Below are 26,665 nucleotides of genomic sequence, written 5' to 3' on the forward strand. Positions count from 1 at the left end.
TTTGGTTGGTACATAACAGGGAGGCTAGATCCTGAAAGAGAAATTGCCCTTTCCACGGTTTGTTTGGTTTTGGGGGGGTTTTTTGCCCTAAGACAGGGGTCTGCAACCTTTAAGACAAAAAGAGCCACTTGGACCCGTTTCTGAAGAAAAAAAAACTGGGAGCCGCAAAACTCGTCATTATAAAAATAACTTTTTTGTCACTTTTTTAAAATTATTTCTTTGTTTGAACCCTCAGAATTACTCCTCACAGAAATAAACGTTAAATTAACAAGTTACCTTTTTGTGTGTGTGTGTTCTTCACTCCCCTTCAAAACAGTGACCAGCGTACATGCCCCCTTTCAATGCAGTGACCAGCGTACATGCCCCTTACAATGTAGCGGGCGGGTGGGCGGGTGGGAAGGTGACGTCGGGACGGTGCGTGACTAACGCATGCACCGCCCCCATGCGACATCACAGCCAGTACAGCGCCCGCCACAGTGGGGAGTGTCGGGGCGCACAATGCGCCTCCTCCCCTCGCTAGTATCCGCCCCGGAGCCGCGGCAAAGGTGTAAAAGAGCCACATGCGGCTCCGGAGCCGCGGGTTGCCGACCCCTGCCCTAAGACCAGCTTGGATTGCATGGAAGAAGCAGTCCTTCTTCTGCCTCAATCCTCATTCACTTGAGTCTCAAATACCAGGGCCCATCTAGCAGGAAAGAGAAGAGTAGCAGGTGAACTAGTTAAGCACATGGGGAGCTGAGAATGGGCAGGCAATGCTTAACCCCAGAAATTATTTCATGGCTTGTGTTTTGGTACTTTAGTCAATGAAACCTGCTACAACTTGGGCCAACCTACATGTTACATACAAGTGTGTGGTGACCTTTCAATTAAATAAAAATAAATGAAAAGCCACTTCAGGAGGCAATTTAGGGTGGCTAAACTGCTGCCATGGGAAGGGTCAAGTGCACCCTTGGCTTCATTGTTCTCAGCTAGACCTTCTCAAAACAGTTGTTGGTTTTTTTAAAAGGCTTGTGTGCTACTGTCCTATGAACTTCAGGGCCCCATGAACTTCAGGCATGTGGCTCCATGCCACCTAGCTACAAATTAAATGTCTAGCTGAATCGATATTTTTGGTGCTTAAGTTTCTTAAACAGTCATACCGTCGCCACTGGTTGTAAATCCACGGCCAAGAGGACAAAGTTTTTTAAAAGCTACAGTGCCCAGGAAGGGGCAGATCTCACAGGTGGGTCCCCATCCACGCCCGCCATCACAGCAGCATTCAGATTTGGTCACAGGGTTCCTGTTGCTCGATCCAAACTGGCACATGCTCTGTAAGACTTCAGTGAAGCAGTAGCCTTCTCTCTTGTCTGCAAAGCAAATGAACGTCTTTTGCAAAACACTGACAAAGAGACTCTGATTTTGGGGAGCAGGACAGAGGGAGACAGGGACTGAAGCAGAAATATAAGAGAAAGAAGGGCATACTTAGCCATATTTAGCAACAGGGAGAATTAAAACCAGGCAGCAATAAGAAAGAGGACATTAAGTCTGGAAGAAAGAAGAAAAGTCATTGAGTGAAGAATCCAAAGAAAGAAATAATCAGAGTTAGAATATTCCAAATAATTGTTAGGTAACAACAGAACAATTCAATGCTTGATAACATAAAAACAGAAGCAGATTAATAGCTAGATTCACACAATTCTGGCCCTCCTAAAGTTATGTAGATAAATATTTGAAGTAATGTACCCAGTAGTTCCCTATAATGACAGCTGAACAGGCAACACAGTAAATTTCAGCTGAATTGAACATGCTCAGTTAACAGATTTTGTGATAGTAGGAGATCTCACTAATAAGAGATAAAAAAATATTTACTGCTCTGACCCATTCCACTGCACTTTTATCTGGCCCCACACCTACCTATGCAGTCATTCTGAGCTTCGTTGACGGTGAAACCATCATGGCATTCACATTTGTAACTTCCTTGTGTGTTTACGCATCGCCCATGTTCACACAATCCAGGTTTGGTTTGACATTCATTCTCATCTGTATATTTTTAAGAATATGCCACAAAATTATCACCATTAGTATTTCCACATCTACCTGAAGATGCACATAACTGTTAACTTGATTCGAAAGCAATATATATTTATAGGAAGATTTTTAAAACGCAACAAAAATACCTGACTTTTCATTTAAACTATATTCACCATGAGTGTTCAAAAATGGATCGAAATGTACAATTACATTTGTTTCCTATGACTTTCCGCAGGACAATATGTATTGATGCTTTATTATCTTAGGGTCAAACCGGATGAATTATTGACAATCTGTGGTCAGATCGCTTGTCTCTTTTAATTTATTTTAAAAGCAGATGGGTGGAGGCTGAACTGGATCAATCCAGTTGCAGGCCCAGATGTCGTGCTCCCCAATTCCCCAACCCTCTGAAAATTAAAAGACAACTGACACTTGTTTGGATCGAAACAGGCCACAACTTTATTGAATACAGATGAAAGAGGTTTGGCTTGGGCATGGAGAAATCAAAATACTTCTGGTCCGCCTGCCAGAAGTGACGCATAGGTCAATCTGAGCAGGGGTTCCCAAGACTTACATCAAATAGGGTGACCCCCAGAGGGACCACTGTCTAGGGGAGTGTCATTGGCCATGGTCCCCTACTGGGTGTGAGGACATGGCAACTCCCCCCAGACCCCTTTAACAGGATACCCCAGCGTGTGGAGGCGCAGGCAGAGAGTACAACCTCCCCTCCATCCATGACAAGGATTGCCCCAATGCACAACCTAGTTGTGATGATTCCCAGGAGGTAGGCAAAACCACTGGAGCCAATTTGCCTGGTGGACAAATTCCTGCCGGCCCCAAAATATGGCAACCACCATAGCCACAGCAAGGTCATTGACCAGCAGCTTGAACCAAGGGAGGGTGGGGAAACTGACAAAGGTAAGGGCTCCAGGTGCGGGCCTGGAGGAGGAGCCAGGGAGCGGACCTGAAGGAAGTCTTCCTGCTCGGTCAGCTCTGCCCCTTGGTCCAGCCCGTATCCAAGCCTGCATCCCCATTTGCCAATCCTGAGTGCAGGCTAGGATCTGGCTCCTGACAGGTGGTGCAGGCTATGCCCACGCCTCCTATCCGGACAGGATGCTGATCCTGAGATCCCTCGCCGGGGCCTTGGAGGAGCCTTTGCTGTCCCGCAATGCCACAGCACCAAGAGGTTGAGCGGACTCAACACATCGCCATATTATTCCAAGTAATATGAAGAGATATGGTAGATTCAGCTGCAGATTTCCAGCACTTAATCTAGTTTTGCCCTTGGATGGCTATGGATCTTAACTTATTCTCTGGTGCTTTCATGGCACATTACAATACATATTTTCTGCTCTTATGAGCTTTACTAGGCACTGCACTGTTGTGCTTTACATGCTTCTTTCCACACTGTAAGGACAATAAACTAAGCTAAGGGTTTATCCTACGCCTCCACTTTCCTTACTGCTCCCCCCGCCCAGGGAAATCCAATCTTTAGTGCTGAATCGGAACAAATGGCAATTGGGTTTTCCACAGACTGCTGTTCTGATTTAGTGCTAAAGAGCAGATTTTCTTGGAAGAAAGTGCAAACCCACTGGGACCTGTGCCTAGAAAGCACAGAGCAAGCAGAAAACCACTCAGGTCTGTGCTTTTTGGCAGGAGACAAGCAGAAGTATGGAAAAACCCTACAGTTCATGCTAAATGACAGATCACTCACATGGGAGAGGAAGTGTCCACCAAGCTCTGGGTACACTTTTCAATTGTGATTTCTTGAGCGGCCTGCTACCCAAGTATCAAAGGATGACATGTTCACAAGTATAGCAAGGAACAAATCAGAAATATGAACCAACCATGCATAATATTTGCATTTACGAGGAATTATCCTCTGGAAATCCAATTACAGAAACTGGTCATTTAGGCTTCATTAAACACTATGTGCTGTATTCCAGATGAAGTTAGTTGCTCTTAGGTCCCACTGAAATCACTGGGATAGGTAGTCATTAAGTCCTGTTGCTTTAGTTAGTCTAACTATTTTAAAGGTAAAGGGACCCCTGACCATTAGGTCCAGTCGTGACTGACTCTGGGGTTGCGGCGCTCATCTCGCTTTATTGGCCGAGGGAGCCGGCGTACAGCTTCCGGATCATGTGGCCAGCATGACTAAACCACTTCTGGCGAACCAGAGCAGCGCACGGAAACGCCGTTTACCTTCCCGCTGGAGCGGTACCTATTTATCTACTTGCACTTTGACGTGCTTTTGAACTGCTAGGTTGGCAGGAGCAGGGACCGAGCAACGGGAGCTCACCCCATCGCAGGGATTCGAACTGCCAACCTTCTGATCGGCAAGTCCCTGGCTCTGTGGTTTAACCCACAGCGCCACCTGCGTCCCTATTTTATTTTATTTTAACTATTTTTGCTTGGTTCTAATCCCTGTCTCTATATAGCCAGACAGAAAAAAAATTCCGGAATCTATTATAGTTAAGTCATGTTTCTACCTAGACGTTAATCTGAAATCACCATCTGCCATTAGAATTTCTAGGAGAGTCATCGTCACTTACCCATGCAACCTTCACCATCTGGTCTGCGCTGAAATCCTGGCCCACATATGCACATGTATGTGCCTATCAGGTTTTTGCAGATCATTTGCTTTGAATCACAGTCGTGAATTCCATTTTCGCACTCATTCTGATCTGAAAGATATATGCATCGTTGGCAGAAGGTTGGTGAAAGATCAAAATAGCTCATTCTTACTTTTCAAAAAGCAAAAATGTAAGAACAACCAGTGACTCTGTCTCTGTAACCTTTTGGGAATAAGTGTGTACATCAGAAAAAGCAGATAATCTGTGTTCAAGCTCTGTGTTATCATTTTTATGCCGCCTGAATCTGAATAGAGGTAGTTACACTCCTCTCTTTAGATCAGATTTATTTGTGGGATGTGGTCATCTCAAAGACACTCTCATAATATTTGTTTATCAGTGGTACTAATGATCCAGGTTTTTTGAAAACAGGGTGGGGGAGAAATATGTATATCACACTGAGCTTCTTGGAGGAAAGCTGGGATATAAGCGAAATGTATGTATGTATGTATGTATGTATGTAATGTACTAGTATTCTACTCTGCTTTTAAGAAGAAACTTTTTATGATTATGCCAAAACAGGTCTGGAAGGTGAAAGTAATTAATCTTCACCCCCGTCCCCCGAGAGGAGATTATGACTGACAGTATTGTATAATTAACAGAATTTCCAGGAATCCTACCTTTGCACATTCGCTTGTCTTCTCTGAGGACGTAGCCTGCAGGACATTTGCATTCATATGATCCAAACGTGTTCACACATCGGAAGGCACAAAGAAGAGGATTCTGTGCACATTCATTTACATCTGTATAAACAAACATAAAAACCAGATCCAAAATAAACAATTATTTTTTTTAAAAAGCACCTAAAAATGGCTTTACTCCTTTATGCCTACTCTCCTGCAATTAAGAAACAAAACAGATTTGAATGTTTCTACCAAGGGACCTTAAGGGCTCCCCTCTTCTTAATCCTTTTCAGAAAAGCATGGATTTGGGTTCATGCTGTACCTTTCTCCTGGCTCAATGTGCCCTTCAACCATCTAGGGCACCCAGTAAGTTTTCAAACTTGCAAGGTATTGATGCTACTCATTTTTATTTTTTTCTGCATCTCTGCTTTCTTAAGATTGTCTTTGCCCAAACATTATATCTATCCTCACTCATCTCTCTCTCTCTCTCTCTCTCTCTCTCTCTCTCTCTCTCTCTCTCACACACACACACACACACACACACACACACACACAAATTCCTATGGTCATATCACCAGGCTCCTATTAAAGAACATGTAAAAACACATCACAATTTGAAAACTTAATAAGTCTAGCACCTTATTTTTCTAGAAAAAAAGCACTGCATGTTAGCATTTACAGTGGGATTGTCAGTTGGTGCAAGATTTTTGAGATTTAATTTTGACAGAAATGACAAATATTACTAAAGAAACTATTGCTTGTTGTCCGAAATTATTGCTACTGAATATTTTTGATGATACCAATGTAAATATATTGTCAAAAGAATTGGTCCTATATATGATCTTGGTTCTACTCAGAGTAGGACAAGTGCTGGATACAACCTCAAGTCATTTCCCCAAGGTGTTATTCTATGCCTCAGAAGATAAACCAAGATTTTGCATACTCATGGAAATCAGGTTCCTGGAAGTTTCATGTCCAAATTGGGATGTAAACATCCCAGATACAAAGATATTACAGATATTACAGCATCCCAGATACAAAGAGCCTTGAGAGATGGCATTTCCAGGGTGACTGATGTTCCTGAGTACTCATAAATGCTGCAAAGCTGTATGTCTCAGAGCCCCTGCACAAAGGCCCCAATTGCCACTGAAAAGTTTAGTTTGGAGTAAAAGAAAGAGACTGATGGGAGCTTGCGAGTGTGTTAGGGTGGTAACAGAGGATGTTTGGGGCTCATTATGCTGAGATGTCATCAGAAAGGCAATTGAGTTTCTGAATTTTGGCACTGGGCTCGGAGTGGGGGGAAGGAGCTATTAACTGAGTCCAAATCCCAATCAAGCTCCTCAGAGTACGCCTATCAGTACCATTAAGGACTAAAACACTTCTCAACACTGGCTCCAGCCTAGTGGAATGCTCTGTCTCTTGAGACCAGGCCCCTGCAGGATCTGATCTCTTTCCGCAGGGCCTGTAAGACAGAGTTGTTCCACCTGGCCTTTGGCTCAGAATCAGTTTGATTCCCTCCCCCTCTTTTTTCCCCTTTCTCTTCCTATGAAGAGATTGCTCCCTAATTGTTTTAATGTTGTATCTTAATCTTTTAAATTGTATTTTAATCAACTTGTTTTTATTATTGGTTGTTAGCCGCCCTGAGCCTGGTCTTGGCTGGGGAGGGCGGGGTATAAATAAAATTTATTATTATTATTATTATTAAAAATATGAAGAAATCCTAACACTCAACTTGCACCTTTTCCTCTTTCCTCCTTTCAACTCATGAATCTGCTCTTTATTTCATTCTAAACTCAAGCAGCCGTGGCTTTGCCCTATGCCTAGAACAAAATATTGGACTTACTCACTACTTGGTTATCTCACTCCTTCTCACTAATGAGAACAACAGCCTACTGAAAAACATGGATGAAAAGCAAGCATGAAGAAGCCCACGCAGTCCTTTCTGGAAGGAGTCAGTGGCACTCACCTTCACATGTTACCATCGGTCCTGGCTCAAACCCTTCCTCGCAAGAACATTCGAAACTTCCAATAATATTCGTACAAGTTCCGTTTCCACATGGGTTTCCTACAGAGCATTCATCAGCATCTGGAAACATGAAAAACAAATGCACGGTATGTCATAAAAGAGTCTGAAGCCTGCAACTCCAGCAACCTGCCAGATCTTGAGATTCACAGAGGACAGGATTCAATTAAGTTGTTACGCATGCAGAACTGGGTCTGCTGATGCAAGGAGACTTTTCTACCTCTCCTCCCACTGTGTCCCCTAAATCTGCTCTGGAGGGTTAGAAGGAAACTCAGAAAATATTGAGGGGAGTTTGTGGGGACGAGAAGAGGGAAAGGTCCTGATGCACAAGTGGACCTCATTTCCCGCAAGCACACACCTACCCAAATATTCATTTGAGAACAGCAAAAGGCATTTTGCATTGGATTTACTTATACTTGTGACCTGGCAGCTTAGGAATTCCAACAGCAGAATAAATACTTGTGCCATGACTTACCTATGCATTCAGTTCCTTGAAGGTTGTAACCAAATGGGCACTCGCAGCGGTAGGAGCCGTCTGTGTTGATACACTGCCCATTCTTACATCTATCTGGATCCTTACACTCATCCGCATCTTAGCCCCAAAATTAACCAAACAGAAAAGGGAAAGAAACATTTACTGATGAATCCTGTGCGGAATTGCATTCTATTATTAATAAATGCGAGGCGAGGAGTGGTTGATTTATCGTCCATAAATACAAGATGAAAAGATAAGTGCTTCTGCACTGTACATAGTTCACAGTTATGGACAGAGTGGCAATAACATTTGACTCTTAACGTATGTAAACAATTTTTCTTTCTATTATAAATTATATACAGGCAAACACATCCCAAATTATTTAACAGTTTTTACTGTGAACAACCACCACTACCTTCCTGCACACAAATTATCCAACTTCAAGCCACTGTTGGTTATGTGGCACAACATCAGTGAGCATCAACTTCTGTAATGCTTCTTTTATGCTGCAATCCCATGTACTCTTCCCTGGAAGTAAGCCACACGGAATGCAGTGGGGCTTACTCCAGAGTAAACAGGCACAGGACTATGCTACCACTTTTACAGCACTGTAAATTTATGTCCCTTTCCCTCCTTCTTTCAGGTATCTTTATCCATTTTCTTCTCCCTCCTCCTTCAGATCTTCGTACAGTTCCTTCGCTTTTGTTCTCTTGCTCCCCCCCTCCAACTGTGCACTCCTCCCCCAAGTTCCCTCAACTTTCTGTTCTCCCTGTTGTTCCCCATGAGCCATTGTCTAGGTTGTAACACCCCTGGGGCAGGGACCTGTTCTTTCATTCACTACAAAGCGCCAGGCATAGGAACAAAGCTATATAAATAGCAGGGGTGCTATCCTATAACCAGTAGCAGCTGGTGGGTCAGCACAAGTGGTCTCTCAGTGCTGTAAGCCAAGGAGGCAATTTCCCCCCGGCATTTGCTTGAAGTTCATTTCTCTCTTTTTTGAGGAGGGAATCTTTAGGGGTCTCTTTTTAGAGCTGCTGTTGTCACACAGAGGAGAAAAGAACCGAGCAGAGAATTGCTCGCTCCATCCTCTCATGACATTGCGCAGAGTGTTAAACATTTCCTCTGGCAGAGAAAGGCCAGGAAAGCCAGCTCCAAAATGAGACTCTTAAAAGTTCACTGAGATTGCTTTGAGCTTTGCAGAAACTGCATCTTGACCCAGAGGGATATACCGTATTTTTTGCTCTATAAGACTCACTTTTTCCCTCCTAAAAAGTATGGGGAAATGTGTGTGCGTCTTATGGAGCAAATGCAGGCTGCGCAGCTATCCCAGAAGCCAGAACAGAAGAGGGATTGCTGCTTTCACTGCGCAGCAATCCCTCTTGTTGTTCTGGCTTCTGAGATTCAGAATATTTGTTTTCTTGTTTTCCTCCTCCAAAAACTAGGTGCGTCTTATGGTCTGGTGCATCTTATAGAGCGAAAAATACGGTACATTTTGAAATATAAATAGAACTGCACAGCAACTGCAAAGAACAGAAATTTTATCTGACGAAAAGGGACATTCTCAAACAAAAGCAGAGAGAAAACTTCTCAAATGCAATAATACTCCAAGCACTAATTACTTACCAATTGGTTCGCCAAGAGGGCCGACTAGCATGCCAGTTCCGAATGGGCAAATCTGACGATAAGCTTCTATAAGTCAAATCAGAAGAACAAACCTGCTTAACGTGGCAACTTTTATTTGTCATCTGATACATTAAAATGTTCATAACCTTGATGGAAATCTTCTAAAGCAGGGAATTGGGAAGGCTTCCCTCCCTCCCCGCCCGTCCCCTGCTGAGGGCTGAATTCCCTCAGGGGCAAATGTCCTACATCAAAGGTGGTGAAGTTGATCTGGCCAGCATGGATCCTTCCATGGGCCATCTTTGGCATCAGCCGACAGCTAGGAAGGAACACTGGCAGCATGCCTATCAATTAATTGGCACTAAGAGAACACTTTCCAAGGTTCTTCTGTAACTTCCAAACAGGTGACAACAGGTGAAGGTGAGGTGGGCAAGAGTTTGGGGGAGGAAATTCCCAGAGAAGTGGTCCAGAGAGCAAGACCAGACTCACATCGTGTGAAATTAATCAGGAGGCCCTATATAGCCCACAGGCCACAGGCTGCTCGCCGTTGTTCAGAAGACCTGGATCCAAAGATCCACAAGTGTAAGGAAATCATTCTGTAGTACTATTCTGCAAATTGCCTACATAACAGTTTATGCAGCACTATAACAGAATGGCTCTATGACAGGTCTCATGCTTTCACTTGAGCCAGCAGACAACCACCTTTGTCTTATCTTTTGTTTTTCTTGCACAACGCTCTACTGTGAGGTAAAAAACAGATTTCACTGAGTGAAAAGTGCCTACCACATATGGAAGGGCATGTCTGGATTTAACCCACTATGTGCGGAGGCCCTAACTGTGTCTTTCTACGCATTCCAGAGGCACTGCCTATATCCAGATAGGAAAGTGAAAGCTGTTCTGCTAGTAAATGTGCTGCAGATACGAATTCAATGTTACCTTGTACCTAAAGATGAGGTAACAACTTTACAAATGTCTCCTATCTCCATTACTATCCCATGTTTCTATTGAAACAGTTCATTTCTAATTTCTCTTATGAGTAGGGATTGCAACAACCATTGAGAAATGTTTATATATACCTTCTCCATCACCTGGACACAGTTCACATGGGTCACCCCACCCTTCTCCGTTCATATTGCAGCAGCACTCTTGCTTAGAATGATTTCTGGATTTAGGAGCCGAACATTTCCCATCTTCAAATTTAGTAAAGCAGAAGCTTACTCTCAAATCTAAACAAATAAAAACATGGTATATATTAAGGTATTTTAAAAAAACAAAACAATCCAGTTGAAGGTACTAAAAAAATAATAATCAGGTAAGTTGTTGATGAACACATAAATAGAACAGTAAGTTTTGATCAATACATAAGCTGGTGATCTTGGTACTATTGTGCACATACTATGTTTCTATGGTATTTATCGGACAGTCTTCTGTTCTCATGATACCATACAGGAAATATATGGTAATGCTTTAATATAATTGAGTTATCTATACTTACTGCTTGCAGTTACGGTACTTATAAATTAATGAAGTATATACCTCTGATTCCGTATTTGAGCAGAAAACAAGATGTGTGCAAGGCCTAAGGGCATCGACTGACTAAATATTATTTATTATTTAGCATCTTTTCACTTTTACATAATTTATGATAAAATGGTATAAAAAGACAAACAACAAATAGTGCTAAATCAATGAAAATAATTATCTGAAAAAGCATACTGTAAATATTAATTCCAAGATATGATGAAGGAACACCATTTAATTACATAATCAATCAACAGATCTTAGCCAGTATTTTCTGGTTCTCATTAAGCAAACAAGTTGCACTCTTTTTTCTTTTTTTGCAGCATTCCAGAATTTTAACAATCCATCTCCAACAGCTGGAACAGTATGAAGTTTCCAATTAAAAGCTGGTTCTAATTTTGCTGTGGTGACTGACATACCTGAAAGGTCCTTTCAATTGGAACATTCAACACACCAGACCAAACTGGAGAGAACTGTAGCATAAAATACTTTATATAAAGTAGAATCACAGTTTTACTTCTTGGGACAGGCTACAAATTTTCTCAAGGCAAACAAGGAGGGGGAGTTGGGGTTTTTTTAATTGTAAGAGGTGTTTCTTCTTTTTCAGGCTTTCAATGTACAGTCGTACCTTGGTTCTCAAACGGAATCCATTCCAGAAGTCTATTCAACTTCTGAAAACGTTCAAAAACCAAGGCACTGCATCAGATTGGCTGCAGGAGCTTCCTGCAGCCAATCGGAAGCCACAGAAGCCGTGTCGGACATTCGGCTTCCAAAAAATGTTCGCAAACCAGAACACTCAATTCCGGGTTTTCAGCGTTCGGGAGCCAAAAAGTACGAGTACCAAGGCGTTCGAGAACCAAGGTACGACTGTACTACTATGGAGGCTCAATGAGCATTCCCACCTTGCCAAAGTCCCAAAATATGGAAACAGGGTCCATAACAAGGGTGCTGGAACAAGATGGAAGGCTGAGTAGGAAGAGAAGCCATTGGGAGACAACAGCCCTGGTGTGGAAGAGGCTAATTCTTTTGAGCCAGAAGAGAAGCCTCTTCATGAGCAACAGCCTGTCTGTGACTAAAGGATTATTCACTAGCATGTCAAGAGAGGCAGAAAGAAGGTGTTATTGCATATAAATAACAGAGGATGGGAAGTATATTCTGTAGCTCTCATTGGACAGGGAGAAGCAGCAGGGTCCATGTAACTCCATTCCTCTTGGCTAAGGCACAGCAGACCATACTCAGCCTCAATATTATTATTATTATTATTATTATTATTATTATTATTATTATTATTATTATTATTATTATTCTGGGGGGACTTATTTGGAGAACTGACTTATAGAACACAAAAGGCAGGCACACGAAAGCATCCATTGATATCTCTTATTTAATTCCTTGCTATTTGTTTAATTTGTTCAGATCAAAGTAACCCAGAAAAAGAATATTGGAGTGGTCATTCTCAGACCTGTCCCTTTCTCCTTTCAGATGTGTTTGGACAACTGCCTGACGTTCAGAAAAAGCATTATTGGTTTTGTATCACCACACTGTGTTATTCCAGCCGAGTAATCTAAGCACTGGAGCAGAACGGAAACCGCAAGCATCTAACAGACAGACAGCTGGCAGCTTCTCTTGCTGGCAAAAGAATAGTCTGAGTGTCAGCTGCAAAACCAGCTGCTCACCCAGTTTTGCTGGAGATTCACAGGAGCAACATCCCAGGATTTATAAAAATATATTTCAATAACGAAGAAAGAAAACCTCCATGACTATTTACCCTGAGACAACCAGCCACAATTATGTATTTTAAATTAACTAATCATTTTCCTGTTTAACAAAATAATTATCATTACTGCAAAGTGGCTTTTTTTCAAGATACTGAAGGAAGTGTAAGGTAATTTAAAATTTAATAAACAAAGACTACCACTCATTTTCTCTCTCTCTCCACACACACACACACTTTTAAACTGGGTGGGTATTGCTTTTGTTTGTTACTATGTTGTTATTTTTTTGTGTTTTTTATATCGTAAACTGCCCTGTGATCCTCAGATAAAGGGAGGTATAGAAATTTAATAATTAACAGAAATAAATTAATTAAAAGGCCATTCCATTCCCTAACCCAGGAACATACTACAGCCAAATATTTGCTAGCAATAATAAAACAATTAAAGGTAATTTGTACATCTATTGCAATCCCTTTGCTGTCTTAAGTTCAGAGGCAGAGACAATAACAAATTGGGGGCAGGGTGTCACTAGAACTTTTTTTTTAAAAAAATGCATGCAGCTAGTGTCAAAAATGGACCACAAAAGTTTTAAGAACTTTATAGACTGTGTAAAGAACTCGATATTGAGGCAGAGGGTGGAAGCAGGGGGTTTCAGATGGGCTGGCCACTTTTTTAAATGCACTTTGAACAAAACGAAATGATCAGTTTTAGAAGGCTCAAGGTAGAAAACTTTCCCTGTCAACTTGGATTAAAAGATATCCATACTTAGTTTAGAAAAGAATATGTCTCAAAGGGGCAAAATGGAAGAAATTGTCCCTGTAGAAGCGATGGGTCTTTGTGGTTATTTATTGTTATTTTTGACTACTACAGCTAATGAAGACTGGAACTACTACAGTGGTACCTCGGTTTACATACGCTTCAGGTTACAAACGCTTCAGGTTACAGACTCTGCTAACCCAGAAATAGTGCTTCAGATTAAGAACTTTGCTTCAGGATGAGAACAGAAATCGTGCTCCGGCGGCGCGGCAGCAGCAGGAGGCCCCATTAGCTAAAGTGGTGCTTCAGGTTAAGAACAGTTTCAGGTTAAGTATGGACCTCCGGAACGAATTAAGTACTTAACCCGAGGTACCACTGTATTTGGCATGACAGCACTCTCAAACGCTATTGCATAGAATAAACCAAATAACATATTCAAATACACAGAAGAGAACTAATGCAAGTTGTAGGCAGGTGGCTTTCAACAGAGCATGGGGGTGGAGAGACTTATTGATGTTAAGAGAAACTTTATGATGGAAACAATTACACAAAGGGGTGGAGTGCTCATTTTTTGCTGGAGGTCTTCAAGCAGAGGCTGGGCAGCCATCTGTTGGGGATGCTAGCTGTGGCTTTCCTGCCCTGAGCAATGGAGTTGGGTCAGTTGGCCTACAAGGCCCCTTCCAACTCTATGCTCCAGTTGGCTCACTTCTTGCACATCATTCTTCCCATACTTCCACGGAATAAAACAGCAAGTCATATCAAGCGCCTCTGAATAAAAGAGGAAATCGCAGATTCCTTGAGCAAAGTTCCCATGAAGTTCTTTTTAACAACTTTCTTTAGGGGAGTAGCAGTTTCAACAGGGCAAGGCTAAAGCCACAAGTATAAAAGATGTAAGACGTATCTAATTTATACAGCTACAAAAATTATACCACAAACACTCCTCCTCCTCCTCTCTCTCTCTCTTTTTCACCCAAGCAAAGGAGGCCAAACCACAGAGTGGTTTTGGAATTCTGATAAATGCTTGTTCTAGGCAGAATTAATCATGCTCTCTGTGGGAAGAAGGAATCAAAGGCAGCTAGCCCCAAGCATGGCTGCACTACTGCCAGAATTTTGAGGTGGAGTCAAGAGTCCTGAAGTTCCTGGAAAGAGTCATTGCTTTCCTTCTACTAGCTGCAAGTGCGAAAGGCAGAGGGAAGGTCCAGTTGCACTCTTCTTCCACAAAAGAGTTGTGACTAAACTCCAGAGTTTACAGGCCACGTCAGAAGTGCAGCATCCGTTCTAAACAAAATAACCACTAAAGATAAGAGAGAAGCTTACCTTGACATCTACGTCCTGTTGAGGACACCACAAACCCTTCAGGGCACTGGCAAGTGAAGCTTCCTGGAGTATTGTTGCATGTGCCCAAGACACAGATCTCTGCCTCTTCTGTACACTCATCAATATCTGCAAGGGATTTATATTTTAGTGCTACCAAACTGAGCCATGAACAACAAAATATATAATAAAGCCAGTGACTTGCACTACACAGCAAGCCCCACTGTGGTGCTTCAGGGAGTTGGTATAGGGGTCAGCAGTTGTTAGTATTTGTACTGGTACTGTATTTGTTACAAAATGTATTTTACATAGAATGAAATGTGCTGGGGAAAAGAAAACCTATGTAATGCAATGTAACAGCTGCAAAATCTTGTGACTCCGATTAAGGTCAGAGAAATGCTGAATCATTGACATGTCAATTTGTTAACTCCCTTTAACAGTGTGTGTGTGTGTGTGTGTGTGTGTGTGTGTGTCTTAGATAGTGACAGGAGGAGTGGGAGTTGGAGGTTGTTTTGCTGTGTGGAGACTTTGTGTCCAGAGAAGTTGGTGAGGACAGACACGCTATAATTTATAGACTGTTTCAAAGGACTTTTAGGAGAAAGAAGACCCTCTCTTGGGCTCAAGAGAGTGAAACACACTGCACTGGACTATAGGATACTGCTTATAATAGTTGCCATCCCGCAAGTAAAGAGTCCTCTTCAAAGTCTTGTGTGCGGCGTCTACTTCATCACTAGGGTTTTGAGGGTGAAACCGCTGTTTCACTCTGCATGACTCAGAAAATAGCCAACAGCAATAAGCCCCATTCACACACACCCATAGGGCATGGGAGTCACTTCTCTCCATGGTGCAATCTCATACTTCTGAGAACCATGGGTATTTAGCATGTGGACAGGACACATTGTGTCCATTCACCAACCAGCAGTGTGGTATCACAACACGATCTAGCAGTTCCCATGGCACTGTGGGTGGCATGTGAAGGGGACCATAGCTTTTATCCCCTGGACTAGGAACAGTGAAGTGCAAATGCCCAGTGATATCTTTCTGCCTTCTTTGTAGGTGGAAGCACAAAACTGATATAGGGAAAGAAGGAGATGGCAAAACCCTCTGGAGGGAGCCCTAATCAGCCACTATCCAGACAAGTTACCTGAATCTGTTCTCACTTGGGCAATTAATTAAAATAAGGTTACCAGATTTTTTTCAATGAATCCAGGGACACTTTTCATCTTCAATGGATTTTGTATGGGGACTCATTTGTAAATCCGGGGACTGTCCCCAGGAAACGGGGACGTCTGAAAATCTTAAATTAAAAGACACTAAGGAAAATGCCATGGATTACCATAGAGCTCCTGGCCAATTTATGGTATCATGTTTTGGTTCCCCTCCCCCCTAAGTCTGATCTTTTATTAATATGTGAGAAAATATACCGATCATTTGTGACTCTCTTTGCTCATGAACCCTCCCAAAAAGCTGCTGTAACTTTTTGCCCTACAAGGTATTTCACACTTGTCCTTTTTTTATCTAAAATTTTATTGTGGTGAATGAATTATCTTCACATACCATTACAGTTGTCATCTTGTAGGATGTATCCAGGGGGGCAGATACATCTGTAAGAGCCATCCAGATTTTGACATGTACCAGGTGAACATTTGCCAGGATCCAATGCACACTCATTGATATCTGCAAGAAGATATAAACAAAGCAATCACTGGTTTTCATGTGCCCTAATCCTGCTCGTTTTATTAAAAAGCTTACATTAAATTTCAAAATTAAAAAAGGGAGAAGATTTAGTTTCTTAAACAGTGTACATACTAGGGCAAGGGCCTAGTTACTATCAGGAAAGATGAGGGATCATTAACTTCCATTAAGCAATTTGATCAAAGATGGTCCTTGTGTCCTTTTTACCTCAACTTGATAAATGTCCTAAAGTATTATGGTTAGAAAAGTTGAAGTTGCAAGATATTTGTAAAACTCAAAAAGAATTGATGATATTATAGTGGTACCTTGGTTCTCAAATGCCTTGGTACTCAAACAACTTAGAACCCAAACACTGCAAACCCAGAAGTAAGTGTTCCAGTTTACGACCTTTTTTTGGAAGCCAAACATGCTCTGGTTTGAATGTTATGCTTCCGTTTTGAGTGCCACACTTCCATTTTGAGTGTTACACCGAGGTCTGTCTGTTTTTGTTATTTATTTTGCGTTTTTGTTTTTGCAGCTCTTTTTTTGTGACTGTGTGGAGCCCAGTTCAGCTACTGATGGATTGATTGTGTGACTGCAGTACATTGTTTATTGCGTTCAGTATATGAATCAATGGTCTTGTTAGATAGTAAAATTCATGTTAAATTGCTGCTTTAGGGGTTGTTTTTAAAAGTGTGCAACAGATTAATCCATTTTGCATTACTTTCTATGGAAAAGCGCGTCTTGGTTTTGGAACGCTTTGGTTTTGGAACAGACTTCTGGAATGGATTAAGTTTGAGAGCCAAGGTACCACTGTACTTTTGTTATGACCAAATTCCCTAATGCCCTAGTGTGTAAGTTTAACAAATAATCTGAAGAAGTGTGCATGCACACGAAAGCTCATACCAATAACTAACGTAGTTGGTCTCTAAGGTGCTACTGGAAGGAATTTTTTCATTTTTTCATTTCATTTATTTTATTTTGTTTTGACTACGGCAGACCAACATGACTACCTACCTGTAAATAATACATATGTGCTTAATAACGTGAAGGGCACATTTCAAGAAGATAATCAACCGCATTCTACAGTGTACTGGTTTCTATAAAGATCTGTGATCTCAGCAGAAAATCCACTCTGTATGTCTTCCACACATAGAAACATTGCCAGCTAACTCCTACCATATAGAACAAAACATGGCACTCAAAAACTGCTGTTACGTTCATGACATACCAATACAAATCCTTCCATCTCTTGGCATCTCATAACCTTCATTGCAGATGCACTGGAAAGACCCCACATTGTTGACACATTTGCCATTTCTACACAGATTTCCATTTCCAGTGGCGCATTCATCAATATCTAAAAGGAGAAAAAGATAAGAAAAGCAAGAGTTAGGGGAGAGAAACAAAAAAAGGGGGGGAGGGAACAGAACAGAATTTTCTACTACTTTATTTAATTGTATTGTTGCTTTGATGAATCTGTTGTCGTTTGCTTTATATGCTATTTGGTTTGATTACAATGTTCAAGTTTTTTTTAACTCTCAGTGATGCTTTTTGTGAGCTGCTTTGAGCTCAACATTTGTTGCTGGAAAAGCAGAATACAAATATTAAGTAAACTCAACTCAACTCAGGTTACTTACTGTAAATGTCCTTTCTGGGGAATGTGCAGAAATAAGACAGGGAGAACGAGTAGCTATTAGCCCCCACCATCCAGGCTAGCCTCTGCCCAACTTCTGCCCATAGCAGAGTTGGTCCCAGATCATGAAGCAAGCATACAGAAATAGAAAACCTGAGTAAAGGGGGAAACATAAATTTCCTCCGAAGGCAGGCAGAAATGAATGCCAGGACTGGTGAAAAGGGCCTCAGCATTAGAGAACAAAGCAGCAACTGCGGCAGCAACTAAAAGCATCTTAAGCCAACCCATCAGTTTGCAAGGTAGCATAGAAGTGTTGAGCCGTCCAATAGTCTTATTTACTTGAAATGAGAAGACGCAGTCAGATTTTGGCAGATCCTGTAATGAAACGGGAAAAGGCACCTCTCTTCTTGCAATCTTAGTCAAATAAAAAGCAGAGAGCCTAACCCCCAGGTACCAGGTATATTCAGTGTGGGACAGCAGGTGCAAAATAACACCTTTTGGTGCTTACAAAATGCGATTGCCACCGCCACCATCACCCAAATGACTATGCCATATTTTGACAGAAAACCCTCGACTCTTCCAAAATGGCCATTATTACTGAATTAAGCTCCCACAGGCCCCCAATATCTAATGTCCAGCCTTTGGACATAATGTCCAGCCACTTGGACTACTGCAATGCGCTCTACGTGGGGCTACCTTTGAAGGTGACCCGGAAACTGCAATTAATCTAGAATGCGGCAGCTAGACTGGTGACTGGGAGTGGCCACCAAGACAACATAACACCGGTCCTGAGAGATCTGCATTGGCTCCCAGTACATTGCCGAGCACAATTCAAAGTGTTGGTGCTGACCTTTAAAGCCCTCAACGGCCTCGGCCCAGTATACCTGAAGGAGCGTCTCCACCCCCATCGTTCAGCCCGGACACTGAGATCCAGCGCCGAGGGCCTTCTGGCGGTTCCCTCATTGCGAGAAGTGAGGTTACAGGGAACCAGACAGAGGGCCTTCTCAGTAGTGGTGCCCACCCTGTGGAACACCCTCCCTTCAGATGTGAAGGAAATAAACAGCTATCCTATCTTTAAAAGACATCTGAAGGCAGCCCTGTTCCGGGAAGTTTTTAATATTTAATGTGTACTGATTTTAACACTTGATTGGGAGCTGCCCAGAGTGGCTGGGGAAACTCAGCCAGATGGGCGGGGTATAAATAATAAATTATTATTGTTGTTGCTGTTGCTGCTGCTGCTGCTGCTTTTCTACATATCCATCTGAAGGACTGCAGTGCAAATTATGGCAGGCACTGAAATTTAAAGGTGGAGTCAAGTGTGCATACACTGACAAGCTGTGTTCCATTCCAGCCACAAGAGAACCCCAAAGGCAGCCAGTGTTAGCTTGCAATGGGAAGGGAGAGACCTCCTGCAATCTCCATAGTCCTGGGTCTCTCTTGGCCATGCCACGGCAACTGCTTATAATGCTGGCTGCTGGGGAGGATGGGGAGCAAAGTGGATTCTCCCAGTCAGGGTGGGGCTCCTCAGAAAGTAGGGACTGGTCAGTGTTATTGCACTCCGTAGAGGAATTATGAAAGGAGAGTTCATTAGAACTCCCCCCCCCACCCCTTTCTGCTTCTCCTTGTACAAATCCTTTCCCCCTATTGGCAGCTCAAGCAGACAGGGAAATAACAGAAACAGAAGGAGGCGAAAGGGAATGATTCAGAAAGGGATCTTAGAAAAACAAAAACGGACAAACAGGAGAAATACAAAAGAGATGAAGAAAAATGTAAACAGGAGCTAGGGGAAAATAACTGGGAGCCAATTTCCAACTAAGACAAAAGATCAAGAAAAGCAAGAACAAATCAAGGCAGGAGAAAGGAACTAGGTCAGAGCCCCGGGAGCTGGCTAACGAAGTCCAATCTGTGTCACATGACCCTTCCTGTGTCACATGATCACAATAATCCACTGTTTCTGGCTCACTCCTTCACACTCAAGAGAACTAAATAATTTTCAGTATAACATCCAGGAGATTGAAAACAGCCATACTTATTAAAAGAGGGCTCCCACCAAGCTCCCACCAACATATAGCGGTTATAGCGGTACACTTGCTATTTCTCCCTCTAGTACCAGACTCTCCAGATGCTGCCTCTGGCCCTCAGGAAAGGGATTCCTGATTCCAGTTTGAAGAGCTTGCAAATTCATCCTCGGTTGTGGATGGGAACATGTCACAAATCAGAACCAGAATGACCATATTCAGAGGACAGCAAACGTTGCCTATGCTTGTTTCAGTGCTGCTCTGCGGATGGCATGATTTTTTTTTTGTCTTAGACACTAGTAGCATAAAAAACTGGCTTACCATAAATTCCAGTTCCAGAAGCCTAAGCAGGTGAACTCTGCAGAGTTCCTACAGGAACCTGCTTCCTTGACATAAGGCAGCGCCAGCCTGGAGGTTCAGAACCTCTCAAGGGGAGCAGACAATAAGCTAAGTTGTTCTGTCTCCTATTGTGCAGGACAAACAATACAAGCAACACACAGACCAGTATACTAGATAGCATTGTAATTCTTATTGCGTAATATACATGATTTAGCAACAAAAACAAAATGTGTGCACTTGGGACACGGGTGGCGCTGTGGGTTAAACCACAGAGCCTAGGACTTGCCAATCAGAAGGTCGGTGGATCGAATCCCCGCAACGGGGTGAGCTCCCGTTGCTCGGTCCCTGCTCCTGCTAACCTAGCAGTTCGAAAGCACATCAAAGTGCAAGTAGATAAATAGCTACCGCTCCGGCGGGAAGGTAAACGGTGTTTCCGTGCGCTGCTCTGGTTCACCAGAAGCGGCTTAGTCATGCTGGCCACATGACACGGAAGCTGTACGCCAGCTCTCTCGGCCAATAAAGCGAGATGAGCGCCGCAACCCCAGAGTCGGTCACGACTGGACCTAAAGGTCAGGGGCCCCATGTATATTATGCAATTAGAATTACAGTGCTATCTAGTATACTGGTCTACGTGTTGCTTGTATTGTTTGTTCTGTTAAGTTTGCAACACAGGGGTTTGTTGTTCTCCTACTGTGTGGGAGGCAATCCTCGAAGGAAATGCTACTAAAGACTTCAAGTATTTATCTACTTTCTGGTGTATTATATCACGATATTTAGTAGTGCTCCAAGTTCATTATACATAATTACACGCGCATGTAATCCTATGCAGGAGCCCACACAGCTGGTAATCTACGCAGATTAAGCCACCCAACTCTAGCTCCTTTCTCACCCAGTTTTGTGCTAGGTAAGTGAGGGAGCATGTGATGGGGGTTATTTCCAGCTTAGAAGCTCCATCTCAGTCTTTTCTGCTTGTCACAAGGCCAATACAGCACCCTAATATGACACCATCAATGTTGATTGCTGCCTTCCTCGCCCCTCTCAAGTGGCCTAGTGACTACTATGGTTGCAACGTGCAAAAACTTGAAGAGACTCAGTCGGCTTCCTTACCTATGCAGTCATTATTGTGAGAAAGGATGAATCCTGTATGACAGCGGCAGTTGAAAGAACCAACTGTGTTCATACACGTGCCATTTCCACATGGGTCTCGTTCGCATTCGTTGATGTCTGTGAACAAAAATGAGGAAATCAGAAATGTAATGCTATGCTGGTTTTGATCTTTAAAGCCCTTTGTGGCTTAGGGCCCTCGTATTTACGGGACCGCATCTCCTGGTATGCCCCGCAGAGGACCTTAAGGTCCATGAATAATCATAGTTTAGAGGTCCCAGGCCCTAAGGAAGTCAGATTATCCTCCACCAGGGCCAGGGCCTTCTCAGTGATGGCTCCGACCTGGTGGAATGCTCTGTCCCATGAGACCAGGGCCCTGCAGGATTTAACTTCCTTCTGCAAGTTTCAATTTGAACTTAGCCTGATCTTTTATTCCCCTTCCTTCCCTCCCCCTCCCCTTTTTATGAAAATTACTCACTCTGGGATCCCACAGCTAATTCTCCCCTGGTCTCCTCGCTGGCCCAAATAGGACTAATTTAGCCAGCTAGCCCTGGTGATCATCTAATGTTTATTGGATGGATTTTCCCCCTAAATTAATTTTTGAATTCTGAATTTATTGTTATTCATGTTTTATACTGTATTTTATGCTGTTTTTTGTTGCATCAATTAAGTGTTTTAAATTTGTTCTTAGCTGCCCTGTGCCAGGTTTTCTGAACCGGGAAAGGCGGGGTATAACTAAATTATTATTATTATTATTATTATTATTATTATTATTATTATTATTATTACTACTACTACTACTACTACTACTACTACTACTACTACATAACTCAAAAGAAACACAAAGCCACTAACACCCACCATCCAAGTTAATATGAGGGGGTTGGGGAGCAGAGCTATTCAGGACCACAGGGTTCCCCCCAAAATAGACTTCCTATGCTATCAGTCAATATACTGTGCGGCCATCTCATAGCATCACAGAGTTGGAAGGGCCCCCAAGAGTTATCTAGTATAACCCCTGCACTGCAGGAATGTAATGAACTGATATGGAGAAACTTGTTACCTTGATTAATTAAGGTCCAAAACAGAGCTTTCCTCTTACAACAGGTGAAAATGTAGTTTCATACGTACCCATACACATAGTTTGGTCTCCATTGGTTTTGAATCCAGTGTGGCAACGGCAAATGTAACCTCCCTCTATGTCTTGGCATTCTCCATGACTACAAATATTGGGTACCTCTAGACACTCATTGCGGTCTGAAAATAACAGAAGTTTCAAAAATTACTGCTTGGGAACTACGTAACTATATGAAGTTGCCTTAAACTAAACCTACCTATTCCTCCGTTTAACTCAGTGTTTCCTACTCTGATGGACAAATATGAGTCTTTTCCCAGTTCTCACATCTGAGATACTTTAACTGGATACATAAAATAACTGAATGTGGAATCAAGACCCTCCTTCAAAGGAGAAAGATTTGGACTTGCTACTATGGATGGCTGAATCTGTCAATTTTAGTTTCTCTTAGTTTCTTATTTCCCCAAACTTGTCAGCTGTCCACATTTCCACATAAGTTTGCAAATTCTTTTTTTTTTTTAGTCGTCATAAAAAATCATCAACATTTTAGTGTGAATTTCTCCTAATATATACATTTTATATGCAATATATACATTTTTGTGAGCAACTTCCCCTAATATAATGCATTGTGTATATATTATTTTTATTAATATATGCACATTTTACCTAGCATGTACAATTTTGTACAAATTACTTGGTTGGAGAACAGGATTGCAGAATTCAGAGAAGTGTGAATTTGGAAGGTTAAGGATTTATGCAGCCACAAACAACGTATTATACCTTTTCCAGTGTGTGTTACTTAAAATGACTCTCTTATCGACTGGCAAACATTACATCTTATTTTCTCTTCCTATGAAAGCCAGAGCAAAATTCAGGGAAGTAATATTTGTGCCAACATACATTGGGGCATTGTTGCTCATATCAGCAGCTGCCCTGGATTTTCCTGTTTCTGTTTCTGTGAAGGCCTTTCAAGAACAATTATGTTAAGCACACGCTAAGTGACTGTATGTAACCAAGCAAAACAAGACATTTATTCTCAGAGTGAAATTTCACTTCTGTGCCTACACCCTTTCCCCACAAAGGCCTTATAAACAATGTAAACATGTACTTTAGGAAAAGGTGCTCTTCCGAAAACCCAACTATGTGGAACAAAAACAGCCCAGGAAAATACTGCTAAAGTCCTTTCTAATGGCGGTGTTATTCAGAAACATACACCGATCTTTGTACACATAGGGTTGCGTGTGGCTGAGTTCTAATTGAAATAGATCCATTTAAATTGATAGACCTAAGCTGGTCATGGCCATTAATTTCAATGGGTCTCCTCTGAGTATGTTTACCATTCAATACAACTCATTTGGGGTTGGGAGGGGGCAGAAACAATGTCTCATATAATTGAAATTTCATAAATTCTACTTCATGTTGCTGTTATCTGAGATAAAAAGAGGTTGACAGCAGCCTTGGAGATTGCTAGTTGCCCTGAGAATGAAATGGGGCAGAAGAATTAGAAGTGGCCAGTCTGTTGGACTTTGAGGCCCTTCTCTGTGTTTGGAGATATTTGGAGGGATACAACAATAAAACAGACCTTTTCTGTGGCATCCCTCTAATTATGGAATTCCCTTCACAAGGAAGCTTGCCTGGTGCTAACTCTGTCATATTTTCAGCACCAGGCAAAAATAGTTTTATTTTCCCAGGCATCTGAACAGCATTAATGGTGTGGCATTAAGCTGCTGTTTTTGGCATTCCTTCGTTTTTTTGGATGGGGTGGATTATCCTTGTTTTTGGCGATTTTGGATGAACGCATCTAGCACATTTGTACAGCTCTTACTGATCATTTATGATGCAATTTCGTATTTTACTTTTTTTGTAAATTGCTCTGAGACACCTTTCTGTTGTCTGAAGTCATAAATTTAATAAATTAAACTAAGCCTTCAAATGTGCAGGATCAAAGCACTTGTACAAAAGTCCCTAAAACTGCTAGCACTAAAGAACGTGCTTGTAGTACACTTAGCAAAAAAATAAATAAAAAAAATAGCAACTGCAATGGCTAGGTTGTTCTTGAGGTTTCCAGAGCAGAAAACACGCGATTTTTAAAAAAAGTTTCTCCAGCATCTTCATGAGAGAGAAAAAACTGCCCACTTGTGGACAAAATATAATACATTGCATTTAAAGAAGATATTCTGGTACTCTTTGTTGTTGTTGTTTACTCGTTTAATCGTCACTGACTCTTCGTGACCTCATGGACCAGAGCACGCCTGGCACTTCTGTCTTCCACTGCCTCCCGCAGTTTGGTCAAACTCATGTTGGTAGCCTCGAGAACACTGTCCAACCATCTCGTCCTCTGTCGTCCCCTTCTCCTTGTGCCCTCAATCTTTCCCAACATCAGGTTTTTTCCAGGGAGTCTTCTCTTCTCATGAGGTGGCCAAAGTATTGGAGCCTAGGCTTCACGATCTGTCCTTCCAGTGAGCACTCAGGGCTGATTTCCTTCAGAATGGATAGGTTTGATCTTCTTGCAGTCCATGGGACTCTCAAGAGTCTCCTCAATCACGTGCTATTAGTACATGTCTTTGCAAAAAGGCAACTTTTGTAAGTCCCTTTAAGTTGCCGTGGCAAAGAAAAAGTGACCAATGCATTTAATATTAACAATAAAAATAAATCAGTGTCGCCATGAATTTCGCAGTAAGGTACACTGGCTGGTAGTACTTACCAACACACCGACCGACTGGTGTGAACCGATAACCAGGTTTGCAATCACAGCGGTAGCTACCTGGTGTGTTGATGCAATCTGCATTTTGTTGACACACATGCCCATTTTGGCATTCATCAATATCTGTTGGAAAAAAACAAACAAAATCTTAGGAAGTACGATTGTACCTACCTGAATGGCAGTTTTCCATTGAAAGGTCAGCAGATTGGGTCTTGGTTCTACCCACAGATTGAAGGCAGGCAGCAATGTTTTGGGATGCAGGGCTCCCAGGATTCAGTTTGTGAACTCGCAAGCTCATGGAGGTTATGCCATTAAACCGTAATAAATCTAAGGACTATCACTGAGATTACACATTGCACTTCTAGTATACTGTTTTTAAAAATCCTGTAGGTATACACCTAAAAATGCAAACTTTGTGATTAACAAGTTTGGAAACATTATCTATCATATAGGAAGACTCAGCAGAGAGTCAGGATTGGATGCAGCTCCCTGCCAAGCATATAAAGTGTTTTGTTTTGAGGTTGCGCATGCTTAGCTTGTTGTTTCTAAGGTAGTAGAAAATCTGTATTTGAGAGTACAGACTGGAAAAGACCCATGTTTTCTTGTTTATCTTGAAATGAAGATGGGTCCTCAATAGTACCGTAGGGACCAAGGGAAGTACTGGAAATATTGGGACCTCAGAGCCAAGTGGTACCCTGAGCCCTACCTCATTTGGCATCTCTGGGAGTTTTCCTCTAGAAAAGTGAACTAGGGGGGCCTAGGCTAAACCTCAGCTACCACATTCTGCCACTGACAAATCACCTAGTAGAAAGCTGCAATGCTGTTCAATGTCTTTAGGGACTCTCAGCCTTTGGTGGCTTCAGAGGTTAGGTCATCCTATATCATCCAGGAAGCAACAACTGCAAGACAGCACAGGTAAATGCTGTGCAGAAGACTGCTATCCGTGATGAAATGTGTGAGCACCACAAACATTTGACACTCATGCTTTTTAATATAAAAAGTAATAGCTGCTCAAGTCACCTAGGGTCAACTCCATCTTTTCCTCGACTGCCCTCTCTGTAAATCAGCTTCCCCATATCTGGTGTCCTCCAGATAATTTGGGCTACACCAACATTGGTCAGCACGGCCAATGAGGGATAATGGGAGTTGAAGTCCAAAGCATTTAGGGAGTACCTTGTTGGAGAAGGCAGTTGTAAACCACTCAGCTTGGCGAGAAACTAATGAGCTAAATACCACAAAACAACTTTGTCCGGTTAAATAATTTGCAAGTCTGTTATGCAGTTATTTAAAATTCACAAATTCATTTTAACAAACTTATTATGCTACTTTCATCTCAATTATTTTAATTCAGCAGTGTAACTTTTTGGAATATATTTTCCTGATTTTTAAATTTTTAGTCCACAGCTCATTGTAAGTTCCTAATTAGCATTA

General features: G+C 42.1%; 1 protein-coding gene across 2 annotated transcripts in view; it reads right to left on the reverse strand.

Annotated features, from left to right (window-relative positions):
* Positions 1-26,665, reverse strand: part of FBN1 (fibrillin 1) — a 220,725-nt gene that overhangs the window by 14,523 nt on the left and 179,537 nt on the right. Inside the window, exons 45-58 of one of the 2 annotated variants that reach the window (XM_081169954.1) lie at positions 25,235-25,357; positions 22,587-22,712; positions 21,459-21,575; positions 17,590-17,718; positions 16,242-16,361; positions 14,688-14,813; positions 10,455-10,604; positions 9,382-9,447; positions 7,759-7,875; positions 7,227-7,346; positions 5,258-5,380; positions 4,560-4,691; positions 1,891-2,016; positions 1,137-1,343 (exon numbers count right to left, since the gene is read on the reverse strand). In XM_081169954.1, coding sequence (XP_081026080.1) covers positions 1,137-1,343; positions 1,891-2,016; positions 4,560-4,691; positions 5,258-5,380; positions 7,227-7,346; positions 7,759-7,875; positions 9,382-9,447; positions 10,455-10,604; positions 14,688-14,813; positions 16,242-16,361; positions 17,590-17,718; positions 21,459-21,575; positions 22,587-22,712; positions 25,235-25,357 — 1,782 coding nt within the window. Of the gene's footprint in view, positions 1-1,136; positions 1,344-1,364; positions 1,522-1,890; positions 2,017-4,559; positions 4,692-5,257; positions 5,381-7,226; positions 7,347-7,758; positions 7,876-9,381; positions 9,448-10,454; positions 10,605-14,687; positions 14,814-16,241; positions 16,362-17,589; positions 17,719-21,458; positions 21,576-22,586; positions 22,713-25,234; positions 25,358-26,665 lie in introns of those variants that run through there. The other variant, XM_081169955.1, reaches the window with a different exon arrangement.

This window comes from Podarcis bocagei (genome assembly GCF_964188305.1).
Source record: "Podarcis bocagei genome assembly, chromosome: 14".
In the NCBI taxonomy this organism is placed as follows: domain Eukaryota; kingdom Metazoa; phylum Chordata; class Lepidosauria; order Squamata; family Lacertidae; genus Podarcis; species Podarcis bocagei.